General features: G+C 30.3%; 3 protein-coding genes across 5 annotated transcripts in view; 1 reads left to right on the top strand and 2 right to left on the bottom strand.

Annotated features, from left to right (window-relative positions):
• LOC106614111 (uncharacterized) overlaps positions 1-19,698 on the bottom strand; it is a 28,783-nt gene extending 9,085 nt beyond the window's left edge. Inside the window, exons 1-2 of one of the 3 annotated variants that reach the window (XM_036364745.2) lie at positions 19,484-19,698; positions 18,316-18,797 (exon numbers count right to left, since the gene is read on the bottom strand). In XM_036364745.2, the coding sequence (XP_036220638.2) occupies positions 18,316-18,407 (92 nt within the window). In that variant the 5' untranslated portion in view covers positions 18,408-18,797; positions 19,484-19,698. Of the gene's footprint in view, positions 1-18,315; positions 18,798-19,277; positions 19,407-19,483 lie in introns of those variants that run through there. The other 2 variants (XM_036364747.2, XM_036364744.2) reach the window with 2 other exon arrangements.
• Positions 19,699-20,274: 576 nt separating this feature from the next.
• On the bottom strand, positions 20,275-22,817 carry kri (uracil phosphoribosyltransferase krishah). Its single transcript, XM_014248286.3, has 3 exons — positions 22,478-22,817; positions 22,050-22,410; positions 20,275-21,967 (listed from the first exon to the last, which is right to left on the bottom strand). Exons 1-3 carry the CDS (start codon positions 22,693-22,695, stop codon positions 21,785-21,787), a joined length of 762 nt encoding a protein of 253 aa, XP_014103761.1. The 5' UTR covers positions 22,696-22,817; the 3' UTR covers positions 20,275-21,784.
• Positions 20,297-21,347, top strand: mad2 (mitotic arrest deficient 2). Its single transcript, XM_014248287.3, has 3 exons — positions 20,297-20,434; positions 20,545-20,691; positions 20,758-21,347. Exons 1-3 carry the CDS (start codon positions 20,362-20,364, stop codon positions 21,159-21,161), a joined length of 624 nt encoding a protein of 207 aa, XP_014103762.2. The 5' UTR covers positions 20,297-20,361; the 3' UTR covers positions 21,162-21,347.
• Positions 22,818-23,041: the final 224 nt, after the last annotated feature.

Raw genomic sequence — 23,041 nt, 5'->3', positions numbered from 1 at the left:
GAGGACATGTAAGGGCAGGTTTATTTTCTTCAAATACACACTAACTAATGTCTTATTATGCCGTGAATATTAAGTTTACCACAAAGTTTGTAATAACCCAAAGCAACCGTCAGAGACCCTACAAAGTATATACGAGTAGGTTCGAGATGGTAGCAGTTATTTTACATAAACAAACTAATTCCTGAAAACACTCATTAAATTTATCATTTTGTTATAAAGTATCACTACACTGCTGACATAATATCAGAAGAGCCGACAATTCAAATCTGTTTTTTTAACCCCTCTCACCGAACGGTAACCACTTGATGAAAATAGTTCGTTATTCAACTGCCTCTAATTGTTTAGTATTATGTACAATTTCGCCCATATACATGCATATATACATATGTATATACACATATGTGTTCGTATGAATGCCTAATTTATTACGAAACAAAATTACGTGTAAAAACACGTATCTATCAACAGTTTAACTGTCAAGATTCATTCGTGCAATTGCTGTACATAAACACACACACACACACATACACATATACAATGCACATAATTATATACAGCTCTTCAAATTGAGTGCATTTATTTATTTGCATGTTAGTTTTATAAGTTCGAATGGAATTTTATTGAACAAAGTCAGCACTATTCAACTGGGAAATTATCAGGAGACCCACCAATATATTTGATTTACATTTCCGCGCTTTTATAGTGAAAACTATTTTTCTTGAAAAGTTTCAATAAATTCTAAAAAAAATATTTTATTTGAAATCGTTTTCTTAAAAAATAAACTAAAAACAGAAATTGAAGAAATTTTATTTAAATTTTACGCGAGGTATAAATAAATGCATGAAAGATCGATTTTATACACCCAAATAAAATAATATTTACTAATATATACGATATATGTATATAATATGATATATTACTATGTATATCAATAAATTTTTACGAATTCTGTATAAATGTGTATACATGTATTTATAGACAACTCGTAGCAATTCGTTTGATTAACGAGCAATACGCATTTTAGTGCCGACAATTTACAAATAAAAAAAGTTAATGAATATATTTAGGTGCAAATAATCAATTAACTTTTATTACAGTTTATTTGTTGACAACAACATTGCTTTTCATTTAATAATAATTCGTGTTAGATGTATATATTGTATAAATGCGTAGGCATATTTATCATGGGTTTGTTTAAGGTAATGATATACGATTACGTACGATTTTTGTAGCCTGAACTGGTTATATAATATTTAGTTTGCTCCGACCCAAAAGGAAACGTCGAAGACCCTATAAATTGCATACATAAATGATCAGCATGATGAGTTGAGTTGATTTAGCCATGTCCATCTGTCCATCCGTCCGTCTGTATATACGCGAACTAGTCCCTGAGTGGATGGATGGTATGGATCTCAAATTTTGCAAACGTTTTTTTCTCCCAAAGAAGCTGTTCATTTGTCGGAATCGCCAATATTAGACCACTATAGGATATAGCTGCCATACAAACTGATCGATCAAAATCAATTCCTTGTACGGAAAACTATTTTATTTAACAAGATAACCTCACGAAATTTGGCATAGATAATTATCCAAGACAATCTCCGAAGATATTGTTTAGATCGGACTACAGAAACATATAATTGCCGTACAAACCAACCGATTAAAATCAAAATAAAGATTTTGTATACCTTTTTAAGCTACCAGAAATGCACCTGTGAATGGTATTATTGCTTCGTTGTAACATGTTTTTGTTATTGTAATAACTTTTTTATGAACAATGTTTTCAACAGAAAATGCAAATCTTACGTCTTTTAACACCCTTATTATGTAGGCGAGTATAGTTGCCGTTTGAGAATAGAATAGCAGAATTTACATTACGAGTGGATATCGACAACTTACTGTAAGCAATTGAGTCGGCTGTCGGCATTTAATAATGTCATGAGGAACTTATAAATTAATTCAATACAACTAAACACCAAATTCTAATGAACCCCTTAGTTTTCCATTTCATTTTGTTTTATTTCATAATTTCTATCAAAAATTTTAGCAATGCTACCAAATACTCTGCGTTTTCAAGTATACTGGCTTCAGTAGCGTTCCATAAAATAAAATCTTGTTATAGTTAAGGCAACTATAAAGAACTAGCTTTTCGCAATAGCTTTGCATGAGTTAAGAGAACCACCGTAACACGTCGAGGTCTTTTTGCAAAAGGTGTTTTGGAACATTGTACCAAAATGTCAATATTTCCTTCTTTTACTCTCTGAATACATAAACAATGTTAGGCCGCTTTAGGGCTCTGCATAGGTCTAACACCTTGAGTAACATTAATTATTCAATTTATGAAACAAATTTTAATTGTTAAACTGTAAGATGTTGGAGTACAGTTTGTATTACTTTCGGCTACATTCCTCGAAAGGTTTTATATTTATTGAACTGACACATTTTCTAGCATAAAACTCAAGCAAATTTGCAGTAAAAACCAGGATAAAAAAATTAACTATAATCATAATTTGTAATATTCGAGAAAAGATTTACGTCAGAAAAGTAATATCATAAATCATAACATTAGAATTGGTGGCAGCTTGTGCTCTAGAACCCAGAAAAAACAATTTAGAGATGCATTTTTTGGAAATTTTGTGGCAAAATAATTCCACGTCGTGGCATTTCTTAAATGAGACCGTTGGGAGTTTCAAAAGATGCCAAAAATTTATATAAATAATCACCAATGTATTTAATTAGATCAGGCATCTTATCATATCATCGATAAGCAAAAGAACACTCGCTTAAATATTACCAAGTAAGACAATAAATCAGCTATGAATAAAACAAATATTCAAGAATCCAGTTTAATATCAGTGCGGCAATTTTTCATAAAATTAATCAATAACATGTAAGTAGGGGCTAAGTTCGGATATAACCGAACATTTCATACTCTTGCAATTTGGGAAAATACCGGGGAAATACATTTAAGTGCGTAAGTTTTTGGCAGAACAAAGAAATTAATTACTCACAATTTTATTAAGATAACTCACATATTTGCCGATATATGCGAGTTTAAAAATCTTTCTTTTAGGTGTATGGGGGATAAGGGCATTATAGATCCGAGTAAACCCATTTTTGACATACAGGCATACTATTATCAGAAAAGAATTTTCTCCGAATTTCCATAAAATATCTCACAGATTGACCGATATTTTCAATAAAAAGTTCGCAATAGGAACTGTGGTTCACACATTCGATATCTAGGGGCATGAAAAGTTTTAGTACGGTTTGAACAATTTTTGGTCATGAGGCGGCATAACTCAGAGGCACCATTCATGCAAAGTTTTATTCGGATACATTTAATTGGTTCTTTATTTGTATACTAATAAGTGAAAGAATCAGATTAAATTTAAAATTGTGTAATATGAGAAGTAAACGTGGCTTTCACCTGATTTCGCCCATTTTTGCACCGTAATATAGGAATTCAGGATAATATTGCTTACCTAATTGTGGGCGGTGCCACGCTCATGGAACCTGCTATTATAAAGCCCTTTATATCATTTCGATTATATGTCCCTGGCGTATTTATTTATTGATTTATCGCGCTTTTAGTAGTTTTTAACAGAACCGTGACCGAACCATTTTTACAATGTCGGTAGAGGTACTTATAGGAAATGTCCTAAACAAATTTGGTTTAATGTATCTTCACTGTTTTAGGAGATATGTGCCTTGAACCTTTTAGAGAACAGGGCCACGCCCACTTTTTTAAATATTTTAGCCTACAGGTGCCCCTTGCTACTGCGATTACAGTTTTGTATCTTAATTTAGTGCTTTGTTATGGCATTTTATTGGTTTTTCATTAAGTTTAATGTTTAATGGCGGTTTGTGGGCGTGACAGTAGTCCGATTACGCCCATCCACGAACTCGTCCTCTCGTTTTTGCTAAGGAACCCGTGTACTCAGACAGTCAGTCACCCGGATTTCAAAATAAAAATAAAATAAAAAAACAGTTTCTGTCAACTATAAACATGTTCGTTGCTTCTGCATAACTTTCCAGTTTATATACAGTGTTATTAGTTAGAAATAGTGTTCATTCTTTTAGGCTACTACAACAGAATGTCGAGCATGTTTGTGACAATTGCATACCATTAAATTTGTTTCCATTAAAAGCGGCAATTAAAATTGATTGGTTAGACGATATCACTGATGGTTTTTGGTAAGTGAAGTTCGTTAGAAATTAGAAATACAATTTTCATTAAACCAAATGTAATATTATAACGGAAACAATATGTATATTTGCTAAGTCGCGTTAAGAAGTGGATAAAAGGCCACACAAAATAAACAGAAAATCTACTAACCTCACTTCTAACAGTTAAACTATAAGAAATTAATATAAAATACTTATTGAGAAGACGAAATACAATAAAAGTGTATGTAATTGCATGAAAATATGTACATATATATAATATATTGTATGTATACAGTATGTATGAAGATACACTGCTAGTCAGCAAATTAGCACATTTCAGGTTTAAATAGTTTTGGTTAATTACCTTCAAAACTAAAGAAGCTATAATCCTAAAATTGTTAGCGATTGTTAACGAATCATTTTTCTACTAAATAAAATAACAATTCGCGTTTCATATTTTTTAATATTTTTTTTTGAAACCAACAAAAAAAAATAATAATTTAAATTAGGTGATCAGGTTATCACATACATATCATTTTGTTTTAAATATTCTATAACATTTTTGGTCAGAAATATATATTTTAATTTATGTATTAACTAATTTAAACAATTGTATATTATTTTAATAATGAGTCGATCTCGCCTTATTGAGAGGGATCTCAAAGATCTCATTGGGTAGCGATTCGTACAATATAATTTAAGGAAATTGATGACCAAGCATTTATAATACAAGTACTTTAAACTAATTCGTCTTTAGTGGAATACTTTTACATTGATGTTAGGTGATTAAGGCGTCCATTGCATTAAATCGACGTTTGGTGCTACAATCCCAAAGATAAACATCTGGATAGTGTGCTTCTACTGTATCATGCAAAGTTCCAAACAAATTTTTAATATGGAGAAAAGCAGTTTCCAGTACCTTTTTATTCGTGTTTTCATTCATATTAGATTCAAAAATTGCAGTTCGCATGTGCCATATTAGAAGATGGTACTCCACACCGTCAAATAACTCACACGACGACATAGTCGTTCCCACTGTTATATAATGTAATCGTGTTTCTTTTCGGGGAGCCTGAAGTGATAGTTTCTTCTGTAGTTTTAATAGTTTCAAATATAGAGCATTCCTTAGCACTTTTTGAACAGTAGATAAACTCACTTTAACACCAGCATTTGCCCTGATCTTGGCGTTCGTTTCATGAGAGTTGGATGCTTTTCTCAAATATGACTCTTGTTAACAAAGGAAAACACCTTATTGTTTACGCATTTATTATTTCGACCGTATTGCGACTTATTAGTTAAGAAATAGTATATAACTTTTCGACTTCGGCCAACTGTTTTTTATATTTCAATTATTGAAAGCTGTAACTCTTCATAAGCTTCGATTATTGCTTTCTTTTCAACCGATAGCGATATTATTATTCAGTTATATTGAAGAAAATAAAGCACTTGAGCAAAACAAAAAATTTGGTGTCAATATGAAATCAAACTTCGAAGATAAATGCAAATAAAATTGCATGTGCTAAGCTGGTGACACAGAAATAAAGCACAGTTTTTGGCTAAAAAGAATAAAAAATAGGAGAAACCATATAACGAGACATTCTTATCGCCTGTTTCCGTTGCCAGTGATTGTTCATACAAAGATGACAAAATCAGAATATAACAAAGTAGCTGCAAGTTAATAACAAACAAAAAAAATCTGAGGCAATTAATTGTATTAGGCTGTTGAAGATGTGTTAACCTGGTGACGCGCAGTGCATATTATATGTATATATTATGTATACTTGTACATATATATGTTATAATAATATAATTAACATATATGTATTTTAATTATGTTGGAGTATCCGATGACATTAAATGACCTTGGTAGCTATTCGACGAGTAGAAAATATAGGAAATTATGTCCAATACTGTGCATTATATACATATGTATGTATATCTATATACAAGTATGTAAATACAGATACGTGCATAGATGTGTATGTTAGTATCACTTCTATTACATTTATTCGCTCACCCTGCATATAAATTGTAATTAAATATATATATATATGTATGTATGTATCAATTCAACTAACAACTAGAAACGTATGATACATTACCAAGAATCGTTCACTGTCGACCGCAACAACACCACCAATCCTAACCGATACATTTGCACAATATTTTTTGTTTTGATGAGGAAGTTGTCCTTATTGTAAAATTAATTATATCGATCCTGTGGACACTTTTGCAACTAGGGTAAAACAAAATCGAAAAAGCTAAAAACAGACACAAATTTGCACTGTGAGTTGTGAGTCACGGTATGTGACGTGGCGCTTATGCCCACATTAAGTAAATGACTACGAAATGCACAGAGATATTTGAAGAATGAAAATAAATCAGTTAAAATTGAAGGAGTCGTGTGCAATGGAACATTATATATGAAATATTAAATAATTCTGAAATCTAAATTTCATGAAATTTGACACGGACTCACAAAAAAAATACATTTTCACGTATTTTAATACCAATCTTTATATATAACAAAACCCTATAAGCGTATGACAAAAGTCACATCTAAGTCGTATTATAGAAACTTGCCTCAAAGACGACTTCGCTTGATTACTAACAAGAACACGAAATATTAACTTCTTCACTCATTACTTTGAATTTCGAAACGTTTCTTCTACACCCACAAAACAGGCTGATGTACATAATGTAAGAGACTCAACAAAATTATCGGACTCTTTCCGTAACCAACGATTACTTCTTCATTTCATTATCACTAAATTTCTTCCAAGCCAATATTCTCTAGAGTTCTGAAAACAAAAAAGTCAGCAGAGGTCAGTAGCCGTGAATACGAAAGCTATTCGAAGATCAACTCATGCAAATTGCATTGTTTTGAATAAAATTTCGCGCGACATCCACTTTGCAGGGTCTGACACAGATTATTGTCTAAAGCAGCGCTACATGCTTCGAACAAACTGTTCAGATCGGACTACTACAGCATATAACTGTCATACAAACTGATCGATCAAAACTAAGATAAAGATATAATATTTTTATACTCTTTCTTTCTCGAAGTTAACGCTTTTACTTGTTTTTTGGATGTTTTCACCCGTAACAGGTGAGGTAACAGGCTGAGTTCATCGTGTTCGGCTTCTACTGAAATTTATAGTGCATTTCTAACGTCAGCTAGAGAATAGTATGACAGAAAAGGTAATGAAAAAACAAAACGGATCAGTGCTACATGAATATTCATACATTTACATAAGCAGGGATATACTTTTGTAAGCCATTGGCGGCTGAGGAACATTAGGCATAAATTTATATCAGGCTTAAGTTGATTGAGCAAATAGTCATAACTGACGTGTAAAGCTTTTTAGCCACCTCCCTTATAAAATTATTTATCAAAAATTTTGTAAAATATTTTGAATTTTTTTTTAAATATTTTAGCATCTAGCTTCTTACATCATTCCCGCAAAAGAAAAACAATACTAAACTTTTGTCAACGCGTTGCTACAAATATCTTTCGCTAACTTTGAACGTACGAATGACACAGGCATGTTCTTGGAAAATACTTCTATATGTACTTAGATATGTAGGTATGTATGTGCAAGTATATTTTGTTATAAAGGAAATCTATTTGCAATTTTACTTCGCCATCACTTCAGCAACACCTGCTACGTAATACAAATTGTATACTTAGCGCTTTTGGTGAGTTTAAAGTGCTTATATATGTTCTACCTAAATTATGTCAAAGAGTTTTATTTATTGATTTAGGCAAATAATAAGTAAAAAAGTAACAAAGGTGGTAAACAAAAAAGTCGTTAAAATTGTTATTTCATATCGTGAATACTTAACGACAAACGTGACACTTTTGCAAATGACAATCAATGCGAAGTTAGTATATAAGGTAAAATACTTAGCGTTTAACGGCGACAGACTGCTTACCGTACGTTCGCTGCCAGTGTGCTAAACTGTTGACAACCATACCGAGAAAATTATTTAATGAATTAATGTGCTATGTGTGAAAATGCGTAGTCACATACATATATATGTACGTATTTAGCTGCATGCACATAGTAATCCAACTGTTTTTCTTTGACTACTTTTTTGGTTAGCTTAAGTCATTTACACTTTTGCGTTGTTTAGTTTACTTAAATGATAATCGAAGTCAAATAAAGACTTTTTGTTTGCTTAAGTACTTACACAGTCAACAATAATAAATATTTTTTCTTTTCAAAAATGTGTATTTTAACGTTTTTCTAGAATTCATTTGTTTGTTTGAAATTCATTTTTCTAAAATTAATAATTTTTTTTTCTAGTAAATTTTTTTCTCCTAAAGTTAATAGTTTAAATATTTAAGTGTTGCTAAATTGTAATGTTTTTCCAAAAAAAAATTCATAATTTAAATTTTGTAATCATGATTTTTTTATTAAAAAATATGTATTGTATAATGTAAATTTTTTCTAAAATTAATATATTTTTTCTAGTATATACGTATATTTATTTTCTAAAGTAAATAATTTTAATTTTTAGATGTTAAATGCATATTTAAGAATTTTATTTCGTACTAAATTCATAATTATTATTTTTTTATAAAAATTTTATTTTGTTTTGTCTATTCCAAGAATTAAAACGTAACTTTTTTTTATATATTTATAATATATACATTTTTTGAAATTGAAGATTATTTTTTAGTTAACAGTTTTTTTTCTGAAGTTAAAAATTATAATTTTTAAGTGTTAAATATTTTAAAATGTTATTTAAGTTGATAATTTAATTTTTTTAATAAATAATTGTTTTTATACAAAGCTTATAATTACGCTGTTTTGTCTAGAATTAATAATTAATTTATTAAATTTAATTAATTTTAATATTACTTGATTTTGCTAAATTTAATAATGTTAATTTCAAAGTGTTATTTATTTTGAAATTTTAATTGTTACAAGAGTACAATTTAATATTTTTTTTGAAAGATTTATGATTTAAATTTTTTAATTAATAATAATAATAATACTAATATTTTTTCTAAATTTGAAAGTTTTAATTTTTACTAAAATTTTACTAAAGTTACTGAATTCATAATTAAATTGTGTATTAATAATGCTTTTTCTTTTCAAAAATTGGAAATTTAAATATTTAATTTTATATTTTCTTCAATTCCAAAATTTTATATTTAACTTTATATCTGAAATTATTAATTTTAATTTTTAAGTTTTAAGAGCTAAATATTTTTAATTTCAAAAATAATATTAGTGACTAAATTAATTTTTTTCTGAAATTAATATGTAATTATTTTTTTAAAATTAATATCTATATTTTTTTCAAAAACTAATCTATATAAGTTTTTTTCTAATTTAATATTTTCTTTCAAAGATTACTTTTCGTTTTTGTTTTTTTGAATTATCAACTTAATAATTTAACTTTTTTATTCAAAAATTTTGATTTATCGTGCCTCGTCAGTAAGAGCTAAAGTTGCTATAAATTCAACCACTACACACATACACATATGTACGATGTAAGCAAGCAAATCAATTAAATCCATTAAATGAAAAAGTAACAGTCATTAATTATAATTTAATCTCACACGTAATTGCTGTATTTGTGTGTCAAATGCATAGCAATAAACCTAATAACTTTGTGAACCAGATACAAACTGATTAATTTATTGATATACATATATTATTTTTTGCTGTTATAAGTAAGTTGGCAACGCGCTCACTTGGTTAAATATAATTGGCAAATCTAAGGAATGAATTGTCTAGAATGAACAAAAATTATTAAACGGCTTTGACTCGAAGTTTGGAACAACCAGAACGTCGAAGATCCTGTAAAGAGTAAAGAAATGATCAGCGTGATACGCGGAATATGCGAACTAGCTCCTGAGTTTTTGAGATATCGATCTGAAATTTTGCACACGTTTTTTCATCCCCAAGAAGCTGCTCATTTGTCGGTACCGCCGCTCATTTAACGATCTACTATAGCATAAAGCTGCCATACGAACTGATTGATGAAAATGAAGCTCTTGAATGAAGAACTTTTTTATTTGACAAGATATCTTCACGAAATTTAGCACATATTATTTTCCAAGGCAACGCTATAGTCTTCGTGGAAATTGTTTAGATTGGACCACTATAGCATATAGCTTCCATACAAACAAACCGATTAAAATCGAGTTTTTATGGTATATGGAATAAAAAAAAACTTTTTTTCTTTTACGAGATATCTTCACGAAATTTGGCATGAGTTATTGTCCAAGGCAACGGTAGAATCATATTGTTCAGATCGAACCACTATAGCATATAGGTGCCATAGAAATTGGTCGATCAAAATCAACTTCGGGCATGGAAACTTTTTGGGTGCAGCCGAAGTTAGCATTTTTTCTATTTTCTATTTTCTATTGAAATCCTATAGTCTAATCTAGTTAGAAAGTATAATAATTTGAAAATGTAAATGTCAATGAATTTATATAACATAATACATAATTCTGAATAACGTGACGTATTTTTTTTTTTGCAAATTAATTAATTTAAAATGTTTGCAAGTTATTTATATGTTATTTAAAAATGAGAACAGATAAATCAGCTGGCAACACATTATATAAAAATATATTAATAACTTTACAACAGCTGCAAACTGAATAATAATTTATCTAATTTACGTTTGTATGTATGTATTAAAATAAATTTTCAAGCCACTAACCGCTCAAGTGGAACTAATAGATTAAGTGATAGGCGCCCGGCGTGATCAAATTGGAGCCTTAGCAATTCCCTAATAACGAATAATTTTATTTTACACATAATTAGCAGGTTATTCATTTAAATAAGGCTGCAGCTGATGATTAATTGGCTATTACTTGAAAAGTTCCACAGCTCAATTGCTTCATACAAACAATTTCAATACGGCTAGAAACTGCCCTTCCATTTACATAGTAAGAGTCGAGTGAGTTCTCATGATCACAAGCGGAAGAAGTGCAAAATTGTGGCGAGAAAAATGCAAATAAATTAATTTAATTGGAAAAAATAAACTTAAGAACAAGAAATAACTTCGGTTGCACTGAAGCAATAATACTTTCAAAAATAAAAAGTTGCCATACATGAACTTGATTTTGATCGGTCGGATTGTATGACAGCTATATGCTATAGTTGTTCGATATCGGCAGTGCCAACAGTTTCTTGGGGAGAAAAGTGTGTATGCAAATTTTCAGTTCGAAATCTTAAAAACTGAGCGACAATTTCGCGTATATACTGACATGCAGACAAACAGACAGACGACGCGTTCTTCTGGGTATTACAAACTTCGTGTCAAACTTAATATAAGCCTGTTCAGGGTACAATAAATGTGAATCTCCACAGAAAACTAGTGAATTGATAAAACTCCAGAATTTTATGATGTCACTTAAAATAATATAATATAAATAAATGTTTTTGCAAATGTAATTAACTTTAAAAACCACCACAACTACAGAGGAAATCAAACATTTCATATATCTAAACAGGCATATTGATAACCGCAAAAAATAATGACACGAGCAAAAAACCCAAATAAATGAAAGAGCAAAATGCCAAGCATTATCACAGACCAGATTATTTCAGTTTGTAAACAGAAATCGCGATGAGTTTTGTAATGCCCATTTCATGTTGGTTTCAAAGTAAATGTGATAATGTTATAAATAAGTACATACATTAATATACATGCATATATTATTGCATGCACATGTGCATTTACTTCCTAGCACACATATATAATGGTATGCATTTGCTATTTTTAGCTGACATCAATTAAATAGAAGCATTATCAATACGAAATACTTATATATGCAGTTATACTAATATATATATTATATAGGTATGTTTTTACATACATATTTGTAACCTAATTAACTTCTAAAGCTTCTAAATTAGTATTGGTCCTGCTACTAGTTGTCCAAACTCAATATCAGCAATTTCAGTCAGTAACTCTGAGCATAAATATGGCCTCACCGAACTCCATCAAAGACGAGTAAGACTAAGTTACTACTATTCGGTCGGTAAATGGTGAAACAAAGAATTTGAATATATGGGGAATAGATTGTTTTAGTTGTTGATTTAGCAAATAGTTTTAGAGATCTGAGTGTGTTTGCAAGCATTTTTTTAGCCTAGAACAATCGGCTTGCAAAACTTTAAACGCATTCTTCTCGAAACGCTGTTTTTAGAGTCGGTGGGGTAAATTTCTTCTAAACGGCTGCACTAATCGACTTGAAATTTTGACACGACCTACTTGCATACAATTGCCAGGTAATGTTTGAAGGAATAAGAGACTCTGAAGTCTTTTTAAGCCACTCTGATGTGTAAGTAAAAAAAAAACTTTTTTTGGAAAGCCGCTATTTTGTCAAAAATTTAAATTTTTACTAGTCCGTCGATGATTACCTGTTTTCAGCTATAATAATAATAAATTTTTTTGGTTGTAGGATTTTAGATAATTTTAAGCATACAAATTTTTCCCACCGCCAGACAAAGTTTTTGGGAATTCCTCTTGGAGACCCGTTACGAGATTCCAAAATTTTTTAAAATGAATCACCGATTATTAAAGTACATTATTGATTTCTGTAAATATACAGTTTTTTTCTTACTTGCAAATGGATATAAAATAAACCCTTAAAAAGGGAAGTTCACAAGTCGAACCACAAAATAAAGTTTAGAGAATAATTGATATTACTTTTTTTAGTAAAATTTTTAATATTAATTTTTAAACGTTTTTTGTACTTTTAGATATAAAAAAAAAACAATTAAAATGTAAAATTTATGTGAGTCAATATTTCGTTGATTGAAAACATTAAAAAATGCAAAGTGAACTAAATATATGTATATGTATATCATAGATCCATTGAAATATAGTACAATATTTCGTTTCAACTTTGTAAGAAATTAACACAAAACTCTATCTACGTGACCCGAATTTTTTCTGGCCGATATAATTTCTGGCTTCTCTCGGCAAATCTCCTGTCTCCAAAATTGAAATTTCAATATGGTCAGCAGTCTAGCTAGCTCTGGTGAAACATACGCACAAACTAGTTTCCAAAAAAATACAAACACGGAACTGTTGTAGATCTATTACATATGCAATGAAGTGTACACACAAATGGAGACCCTGGGACAAGTTGTAAGCAAATATGGTTGGGCAAGTCACAATATTTTTACAATATTTATTATTTAAATATGCATATGAAATCTATCAGCACTCTTTAGATTTAATTTACATATGTATGTATGTGTATATAATTAGTAGGGGGTGTATATATGTACTATACTTGTATATATATAAACAAATAAAACTAGTTTTCGAACTTTACATAACTTATTATTATTAACTCAAAGCAATTAGCATCCGCAAAAAAGGCATGGAGCAAAGCACTTAATGGTCGGCACTGTAGGTTATGTGAGTAAGCTTATCCCTACTTGAAAGAAAATTGTGAGTCGACGTGCCAAATTAAAACTTGATCTCCTTCAAAACAACTTATAATTGTACAAAAGGCAATCGTTAAAGTAAATTCTGCCACAATTAGTATCCAGTGTGCCGAATTTCGTACTTTTAACGTTCTACAATATATTAATTTACTATCGCATTAATAAACGTTGATAATGTTGAATAATCTTGAGAGAAAATCACACTTTAAGTTTTATTGCAGTTCATTACTAATGAAAGATAATTACTGACATTCTAACGGCTACTTAGGAAATCCTCTTACTGTAAAATGCTAATATGCTTATTAGACTAGACCCTAATGACAACAACAACGTAGTGTTATTTAGATTAAATATTTGCATTTTATTATATTTTAGTTGATATATGACGTTTGTGTCAGATTACTTAGTGTATTGATTAACAACTATCAACAATATGACTAACTCAGTGCTAATTAAAAGGATTTAAAAGCTTATGACTCGTATTAGTCAAACTGGTTTGACTTACTTCAAACTACAATATATAAATTTAATGTCATTAATATTAACTGACACTATGCAGAATGCAAATTTTGTAAGTGAGGTTAGCTTGTTGAAGCAATTAATATCGCATTACAATTTTTATAAGCGACTAAAATCGAAGTTAGCTAAATATTTGTTAAGGGAGATCTCTAATAGCGAAACTATCGATACATTGCTCCAAAATATTTGCATAGAATTTCTTTAGTTTGTAAATAATCTGATGTGGCAAAATAAAATTTTTGAAGTTAAAAATTAAATATTTTTCGTAGACGGCGTTGAATATTATTAAAAATTTTGGTCGCTTTAAGCGTGCCAAAATTAAATTTTTAATTAAATCAAAAAACAGGCCGGTGATTATATGGAGAACTATCTGAAGAGAGAACATGTACAGTATATGAAGAAAACAATTAAAAAATTTAGTTTTGGGCATAACGCGTTTAAAGATAAACTGAAGGAACTGTTTGAACTGAGCGGCTGCACTTTAGAAGGCTACTACAAAAAAACTATGAGCTATCGATTTAAAATGTTAGTATGTTATTTTAAAAGGTATAACCTCACCATATATGACATCAAAAATCAATTTTTTTTTTAATTTCACACTAGGTGTGCACCTTAATAAATATTTATTCATTAGCTGTCGAAATTCCTTGATCTAAATACACAGCTGATTGCAATAATGGAACGCAGTTGAGCTTCAGTGTTAATACCATTCAGTCGTGTAAACAAAAATAAAAAATTGCTTAGAATAATTGTTCTATTATGTCAGCTTGTGTTATTTTATGCACTCATATGTAAATTACACCCATATGGAATTGAGTTATAGATTTCTGCTGTCTGTGAATTGTGACCCAGCTGTGCTGTTTCTCGTGTAATTTGCAAACTGATTAGCTGGCCAAAGCGTGAGGAAGTTAATTAATTGATACTGCATTATCGTAATTGTATACAAAGTATATCTAGTTCAATTAGCAACCTTTCAACAGGATGCGTTGTTTATATGCACTACATTTCTATGGTTTTGAACAAAATGGATATTCAACTGAGATTTTAATTTATTAGGTCAAAAGCTTTTACAATATAAATTAAACGTTCCCTCGACAGTCGGGTCTAAGTAACCCGGATTCTTATCCGGCCAAGGACTGTCAACTTGGCACGGTTCCTCGAAATTACTTCGGGAATGTTTTCTGCCGCTACTACAACAACAACAATATAAATTTGTTTAGTTTGAAACAAGAATTTATTTTTGCAAGAAATTGTAATTTTTCTTTACATTCTGTAAACTTAAAATTGGCTAACAAAACACGAATTTTTATATTATTATTAATATAAGTAAGATTGTAAACAAAAACTTATCGCAAAAACTACTCAACTAAACGATAAGTCGATTTCGGAAAACCTATTAACACGACACAAAATGTGATTCCACTGCAAAAGAAATAAGATAAAAAATCGCAATCGTAATTGCAAAACAAATTTTTTGTTGTTTTTAATTTACAAACACATTTTGTTGACACATTTCTAAAAAAAAATTTAGTTTCTTTCAATTTGAGGCAAAAATATCATAAAATATTGTTTATGGTTTTCATGGTCATGTCAACTGCGCTCGCGGCAATAAACTCTCAGTAAAGGCTGGTTATACATTTAAAAATATATATAATTCGTTAACCCCCTTTTTTTGTACACAAACTTATCTGTATACCATAATATTAAATAAACGCAGAAATAAGTGGTTTTCGATAACCTTATATCAGTGTCAATTAAAACAAATATTCATAATAATACATATTTTATGTGTATACATTGTATTTTTTATTATTTGGCGCACTGTCTTGTTCTAGGTATACTAGTTTTAACGCAATTTTGTTATTCTGCATAAGAATGTGCATAATTGTATAGGTTGGTAGATAGGTAGGTGCGCTTAGTTAGGTATCGATTTGTATAACTTCATTAGAATTGGTAATATAAACAGCTGTGTGTCAATGTGGTCTGTTGTGTACATTATACAAATATTAATACATATATATATATACTATATAAATATGCACTGATCAATATGGATATGCCATATACACACAACTTTTAATGTTTGTCAGCCGTATTTCTAGCATACTCAATAGACTGCTTTTTTCTCACACTTCGAAAAATAGTTAACTCGAAATATTGGAAAAAAGTTGGCATGTGCGCATTTAGAAAATTCTAAATAATTTGTTCAAGTAAAAAAAGCAAAGTCCATAGAAATTAAGTAACTTAAAAAATATGGTAATTGATTACTGAGTTAACAATAAAAAGTACATATCATCAACCAATAACAGGGTGGTCACAGTTATGTTTGGATTTACTATCAATTACGCAAATACAACAAAGAATGCTTCGTGAGTCCCGTCATCTTTCAGTATATTTTTTAATGATTGTGAGTAATCAACAATTGGTGTAATTACTTAAGCAAGTATAAGTTTGTATGACGTGCATACGCAACAATTCTTAGTGAAAAAACAAGAACCTGAAAAAATCGACACAACCGAACAAATGTAGATATATTTATACCCTGGACAGGCTATATTAAGTTTGCCACTAAGTTTGTAATACCCAGAAGGAAATGTCGGAGAGCCTATAAAGTATATATGTATGTACATATTATATATTCTAACTGATCAGCGTGACGAGGTGTCTCAATTTAGCCTTATCCATTTATGCATACGTGAACTAGTCTCTCAGTTTATGAAATATCGCTCTGAAATTTTGCACATGTTTTTTTCTTACCAAGAATTGATATCTGATCTCTATAGCATATAGCTGCCATACAAACTGATCGATCAAAATCAAGTTATTGTATGGAAACTTATTTTTTCACATTTTAAAGTTGTTGCAGCTTCAGTGCAACCGAAGTCAACGTTTTTCTTGTTTTAGTATATAAATTTACTTATCTACACAACTGTACATATGTATGTATACCGAAATGTGTTGGAGGCGGGCTACATTTTCCTTTATCTAGACCGGATAAGTTGATTAAAACCGTTACTAAAATTGTATAAATAATGTATGGGATACATTTAAGATCATTGCTTATTACGATATTAAATATAGAAAAATTCAGGTAGGCAAGTAGATGTGTTGCAAATGGGTATCACTATTCGGTAACTGCATTAACGATAACCAAAATTTTTGTAAATAAGTGCCTATTTGCTTAAGTCAACTTTTCAAGTAATGAAGCACACAAATAAAAAGTGTGATTAAACATTTTAACGCGAACGTTGGCAAAATTACCGATGTCAACATTAAGCACTGATTAAATTTACAAACATGCATATGCATGTATATTCAACAAAAAACCTGTTGCAATAACGGAACTTTTTTTGAGTGATAAAATATGAGAGAAACAGATAAATTTCATTTGGTGGGTTCAAACACGGATTGGTAACGCGTATTATATATGTATGTATGTATATGTATCTTCGTACATAGGCTCGTTTGAATTTGCTGGTTTCAACAAACATACACATTTTTTGCCAACACCACACTCCTTTTATATAAGTAGGCAAGTGAAGATATTGTGATATATATTGACATACAAAATTATTTTCGGGTGTTATAGCATGTCACCTCCTCGTATTTTATAGTTTCTTAATGATTCTTCAATACAATATTAAATTAACAATAAAGACAGAACTAACTAAACATTAGTATAATGATATACAAACGTCAGACTATTGTGTTATATTATATGCAGTAGGTATGCATATGCATGTGTTCAAAATAACGTACACATTTATAAAATATAGCTCTTTTAAACACTGAAAATACTGCAATTTCCAGTAGTAAAAAAATAATATCTCAATTAATAACACGGGTTTTGTATGGTTTAAACTATTTACTACACAGCTATTAGCAAAAAGAAATGAGAAATACAATTCCATCTGTCCATTTGAAACAAGTGAAACTTTGCCTTGTGAAAATACTAAACTGGAAACCAATAGGAAGAACATAGGCAGCATAGAAAACAAGTAAAGCGACACTGCCAATAAAAGTATATCGAAGGAGAAAAAATACATTTTTCCAGTTATTAATGCAGAATAGCAACACATTTTTATTTAAAGTTGTACCAAAGACATTGTTTCCCTTTACTTAGAACCAGTTGTACCAGAGTGTTCTGCTATAATGTATTTATAATATTACAACTAATTAATTTCCAACTCACCTGACGTTCGCGTAGTGGTGGCCAGAGCCGGTGCCAGTACTCCAATCCACATGTTCGATTTCTGACGACGTTTTCGTATTGTCGCAATGCATTTTTGTTATTTGAATTAGTACAGCTCACTTATGTGGTTTCTCATAAAATTACACTTTTTAATGATCGATTTAAAGTATATCGTACTTATGATACGTAAAGGTCGCCTACTACGCTACATACATATGTATGTAAGCACGTAAGCAACTTTGTTAGTTTTTTTTTAAATTATTATTACTGCGTATAGTTGTTTATACTCTGCCTAAATATATCTTCTTGATGCTAAAATTGGATATATTTAATGATTTTAGATCACTTTTGGATGTTATTTTCACAGCAATCACATCAGCAATTTTTTTCGTTTGTTTGCGCAGTTTTCGTATCAAATCTAATATATTCACTCTTATATTAAGTCAGTATGAACAATTTTTAATGCAGGTGACATAAAATGCCTAAATGTAAATAAAAAACTATGATTCAACGTACGGGCGTGGATCGCTGCAACCGCTAGATATTCGCTTTCCTTTTACAACGCAAAGATACAAAACGGATTCGTCAGGAAAAAACAAAGATATGAGAACAGATATCAAAGCGTATACAAAATGGAAGGATATGTGTAAATGGATTGAAAACAAATTAAAGAACACAACAAAACAACTTAAACGTCAAGCAAAACGAATGAAACAATCTTTTTGTTGCCTCTTTATCGTTTCCGAATTTCGAAGATTCCTAAAACACATAGCAAGGAAATAATTTAAGTACGTTGTTTATTATACACATACTCGTACATATGTATATTAAATATAGCTTTGTTTTGTTACGCTGCTAATTTGTAAAGCAGAAAAGAAATGCGTTGCTACCAGCAAATATGTGGCATAGGGCCAAATAAAAAAAATCGACTTCCAAAGTATGTGAAGGTTAAAAAGTTTTACATTTCGATTTCTCTTGAATTCACGCAGGGTTTATGGGTATGGCAGTATATTTTTAAACAATTAATGCACAGATGAAAACATTCACATATGCTAATAAAAGCATGTAGCTTTAGCGGTGTATAATTATTTTTTATGCAGTGGATTTGCCTATTTATTGCACTTCATTGATTTAATTGACTTTCTTTCCATGCTTTCCGTAAATATACTTTTTATGGGTTTAATGACTCAGGAATCCAGGTAATATCCACTTTTAAAATAAATATATATGTACATATGTTGCATAAGCACCAAACTACGTTGTAATTTTTATTATAACACCCACACTTCACTTTGTCGATATTTTTTATTTGTAAAAGCCAATTTTTATTTGCTAAATAATATATCACCTCACATATAAACTCTTTTCTGTATAGAGCTATGAAAACCGAACGAACGAGGAGAACAACGGCGAATGCCAGATTACAAGGCAAACAATAAATACTCGTTTTGCACCGACTTCCAGATTCGGAAACAAGGGAAAACTGTTAAAAGTGGCAACAGTGAAAGTTGGGTCTAGTAAAACAGGGTTGTTAATATTTAATTCAAATATGATAATGGGGCCCAACACAGAATGGATACGGTATATTATTATTAATGACAGTTTCTCGAATGTTCTTATTATGAGATAAGTTCTCACGAATTAACATATTTACCCGAATAAACTCTTAACTTAACAGTAAAAACTTTGGATATATACAATAAAATATTTAATGAAATGTGATACACATATAAATAAAACTAGAAGAAACCATTAATATATATACACTTTTTTTACATACAAAACATTTTTGTTTACAAATTGTCCAAATATTTATATAAATAAACTAATAAATATATAAAACTTTATTAGTCTTGAAGAAATTAGTTTGCACAAACCTTGTGAAACAAAATTTAGTTAGCGGTTGGAAACCCTGTATTATGAAAAAAAGCTAGCACTTAACAACCCTGAACACTTGAATTTTCTTTTGTTACGTTCAATCGTTTAATTTAACTTCTTGTACTTTAGAAATTTAATTTATTTGTCTGCTTATTGCTTAATATAAATATGTCTACAACTCAAACTACCAAAAACTGCATCACTTTACGTGGCTCCGCACAAATTATTGCTGAATATTTAAGTAAGTGGAGTTGTGTAAACGCTTGGGCAGCTGTGACAATGGCGCCAACTCAAAATCATTGTGCCAAACACAAAGGCCTCCATGGTAAACGGTATTGGTTTTCATTTCAGAATATGGTATTAATTCAATTCTATTTCAACGTGGTATTTATCCACCCGAAACTTTTGAGAATACACAGCAATATGGTATAACAATACTAATGTCGAAAGATAAAAAGATTGAAGAGTTTTTGTCAAATGTCTTACAGCAAACGGAAGGTAATAATATTTTCACATAAGTAATCATCCTGAGTTTACATTATTGTCTGCTAAATTTTCTTGCAGATTGGCTTGCGAAAAATATGATAGAGAAAATCTCGATGGTTATCACAAATGCGCATACCAAAGAAGTTTTGGAGTGTTGGGACTTCAAAATGCATGCCGAATTGGGTGATGGTGAGGTTGGCGATGCTACAAAACTAACATCGAGCAAGGAACTAAAACGTATACAAAATGAAATACGCGATGTTATGCGACAAATATCTGCCACGGTTAGTTATTTACCGTTGCTCGATTGCATTTGCACTTTTGATATCATGCTTTATACATTGCAAAATTGTGAGATTCCCGAAAAATGGGATGAGACCGGAGCAGTTTTTATACAAAATGCGCAAGCTGTGCAGTTGCGCTCTTTCTCGACTGGTTTGCATAAAGTTGACACCGTAGTTAATTATAAAATGGCTTCGTAATGTAGTTTGCAACCCCTTTTATTGCTATTAAGTTACTGGTGCACAAATTATTTAATTATGTTAATTCAATCATTTTATATCTGCATTTTTGTAATTCATATGTATTGCTCTTTACTTTTAAGTCCTGATAATTCACAAATAAAATTACAGATAACAATTGTCAATATATCAAACTAAAATAAGGGATGTATCTGTTTTTTTTTTATTATAAATGCTATGATAAATGAACAATGGAAAACATTGAAACAAATGTTAGTTTTAAATTTGAAATATCTATGTGTGCTGCTTTCTCTGGAAATTATCCATAATAATTTAATTAACAAATCGATAAATAAATTTCTATTCATCAAAAGAGTTATAATTTAGAAAAGAAAATTTTTTAAATATTGCATATTTAACAATTTAAGAAATAAAAATTTATATTTGTAAAATTTAAAATGTATACATAGAAAAAGCGTAGAGGTTAACGATCTTTAAGTACATCGTTGCTACTTTGTGGTTTTGAAAAACATATAAAACAATTTAAATAGCTATATGGCTCTTATAATATATATCTTAAACTTTAGGATAATTTGTAATCGTTTTATATGCAGATATAGATAATCTAAACATATAGATCCACATTAATCTGTACCAAAATACTTTTGCCCAAAATGGTTAGGTGCCACAGGATGCAACTCAGACGTGAGAATTTTAAGCTTAGGAAAAGCACCTACTACGGTTTTAGCAGCTATTGGGGTACAGAAGAGATTCGACAATATAATGCAACTTTCGGGAACACCGTGCTCTTTAAGTACATTCACAGCCTGCGTATATATGCAAATAGATTACACAAATAATTATAAATATAAATAAATATTTGTTTAAAATATTATTTTCTTTACTCACTTGCAGAACGGTATTACCAGTTGACATAATCGGATACATGAGTAGCACTTGTCGACTAGCAATGTCGTCCGGAAACCTAGCATAAACGACTCGTGCTTCATGTGTGTCCGCATCCGACTCAACCAATATTTTGCCAATACGTATAGAACGACAGCAATCGCGCAGTCCCTGTTCCATTGCTTCGCCAGAGCGTATAATAGACACACCACAATTTCCAGCTTGGTACTTTAGTCCATCGTAAGTTGCACCTGTTGGCGTCTCCACGCGACAATCGGAATAAGGTAGTTGATTAAGAGATTCTTCAATTACTAAACGTATGAGGCGATCGGCGTAAAATTTGAAGTCACTGCGCGTAGTGTTTCTGCGTGGACCAAAATACTTGGTAAGTTTCAGCACACAAATATTTTTGCCTAGTAGGTAAGACTTACTTGTCACGGATTATTGTTAAAAGCTCTGCCACTTGTGAATTGCAATCCAATAATTTTAAATTGGGTCCATATTCTTCAAGAATTTCCGGTGCTTTAAGTGATGCTATCATTACTGCACTTGCGTTTGGCACCGATATACCGCTATGGTTTTCTCCATTACTGTTGCTATCGCTACTCTCTGCATGATTTTCTGTGGGGATAATGGTTGAATCGGCCATTTTCGATTTGTTTGAAATTCTCTTATTTATATTAATAATTGTATTTTGTTTAAATTATAACACTACTAAAAATATTAAATTACAACAAATTTCTTTTAAAACGTCTACCCATTACCTTGTCAGCTGTTTTGAAGGTGAACATGTGTTGATAGATTGGTATGAGTTATCGATAGTTTCGATAAAATATTTTGGAGTGTTTCGTTTCGACGAGTGCGTTTATTTAACGAAATTAATCTACAATTGTTTTGTAACGTTTTAACGTAGTTTTATTTTTGCTCTGTTACTTAAATTTTATTTTATTTTTACAAATAAAAGAAAAAAATCTAATAGAGCGACATCGTCTCTC

The sequence above is a fragment of the Bactrocera oleae genome, chromosome 6 (genome assembly GCF_042242935.1).
Source record: "Bactrocera oleae isolate idBacOlea1 chromosome 6, idBacOlea1, whole genome shotgun sequence".
Classification (NCBI taxonomy): Eukaryota; Metazoa; Arthropoda; class Insecta; order Diptera; family Tephritidae; genus Bactrocera; species Bactrocera oleae.
This window is presented reverse-complemented; position numbering and strand designations above follow the sequence as displayed.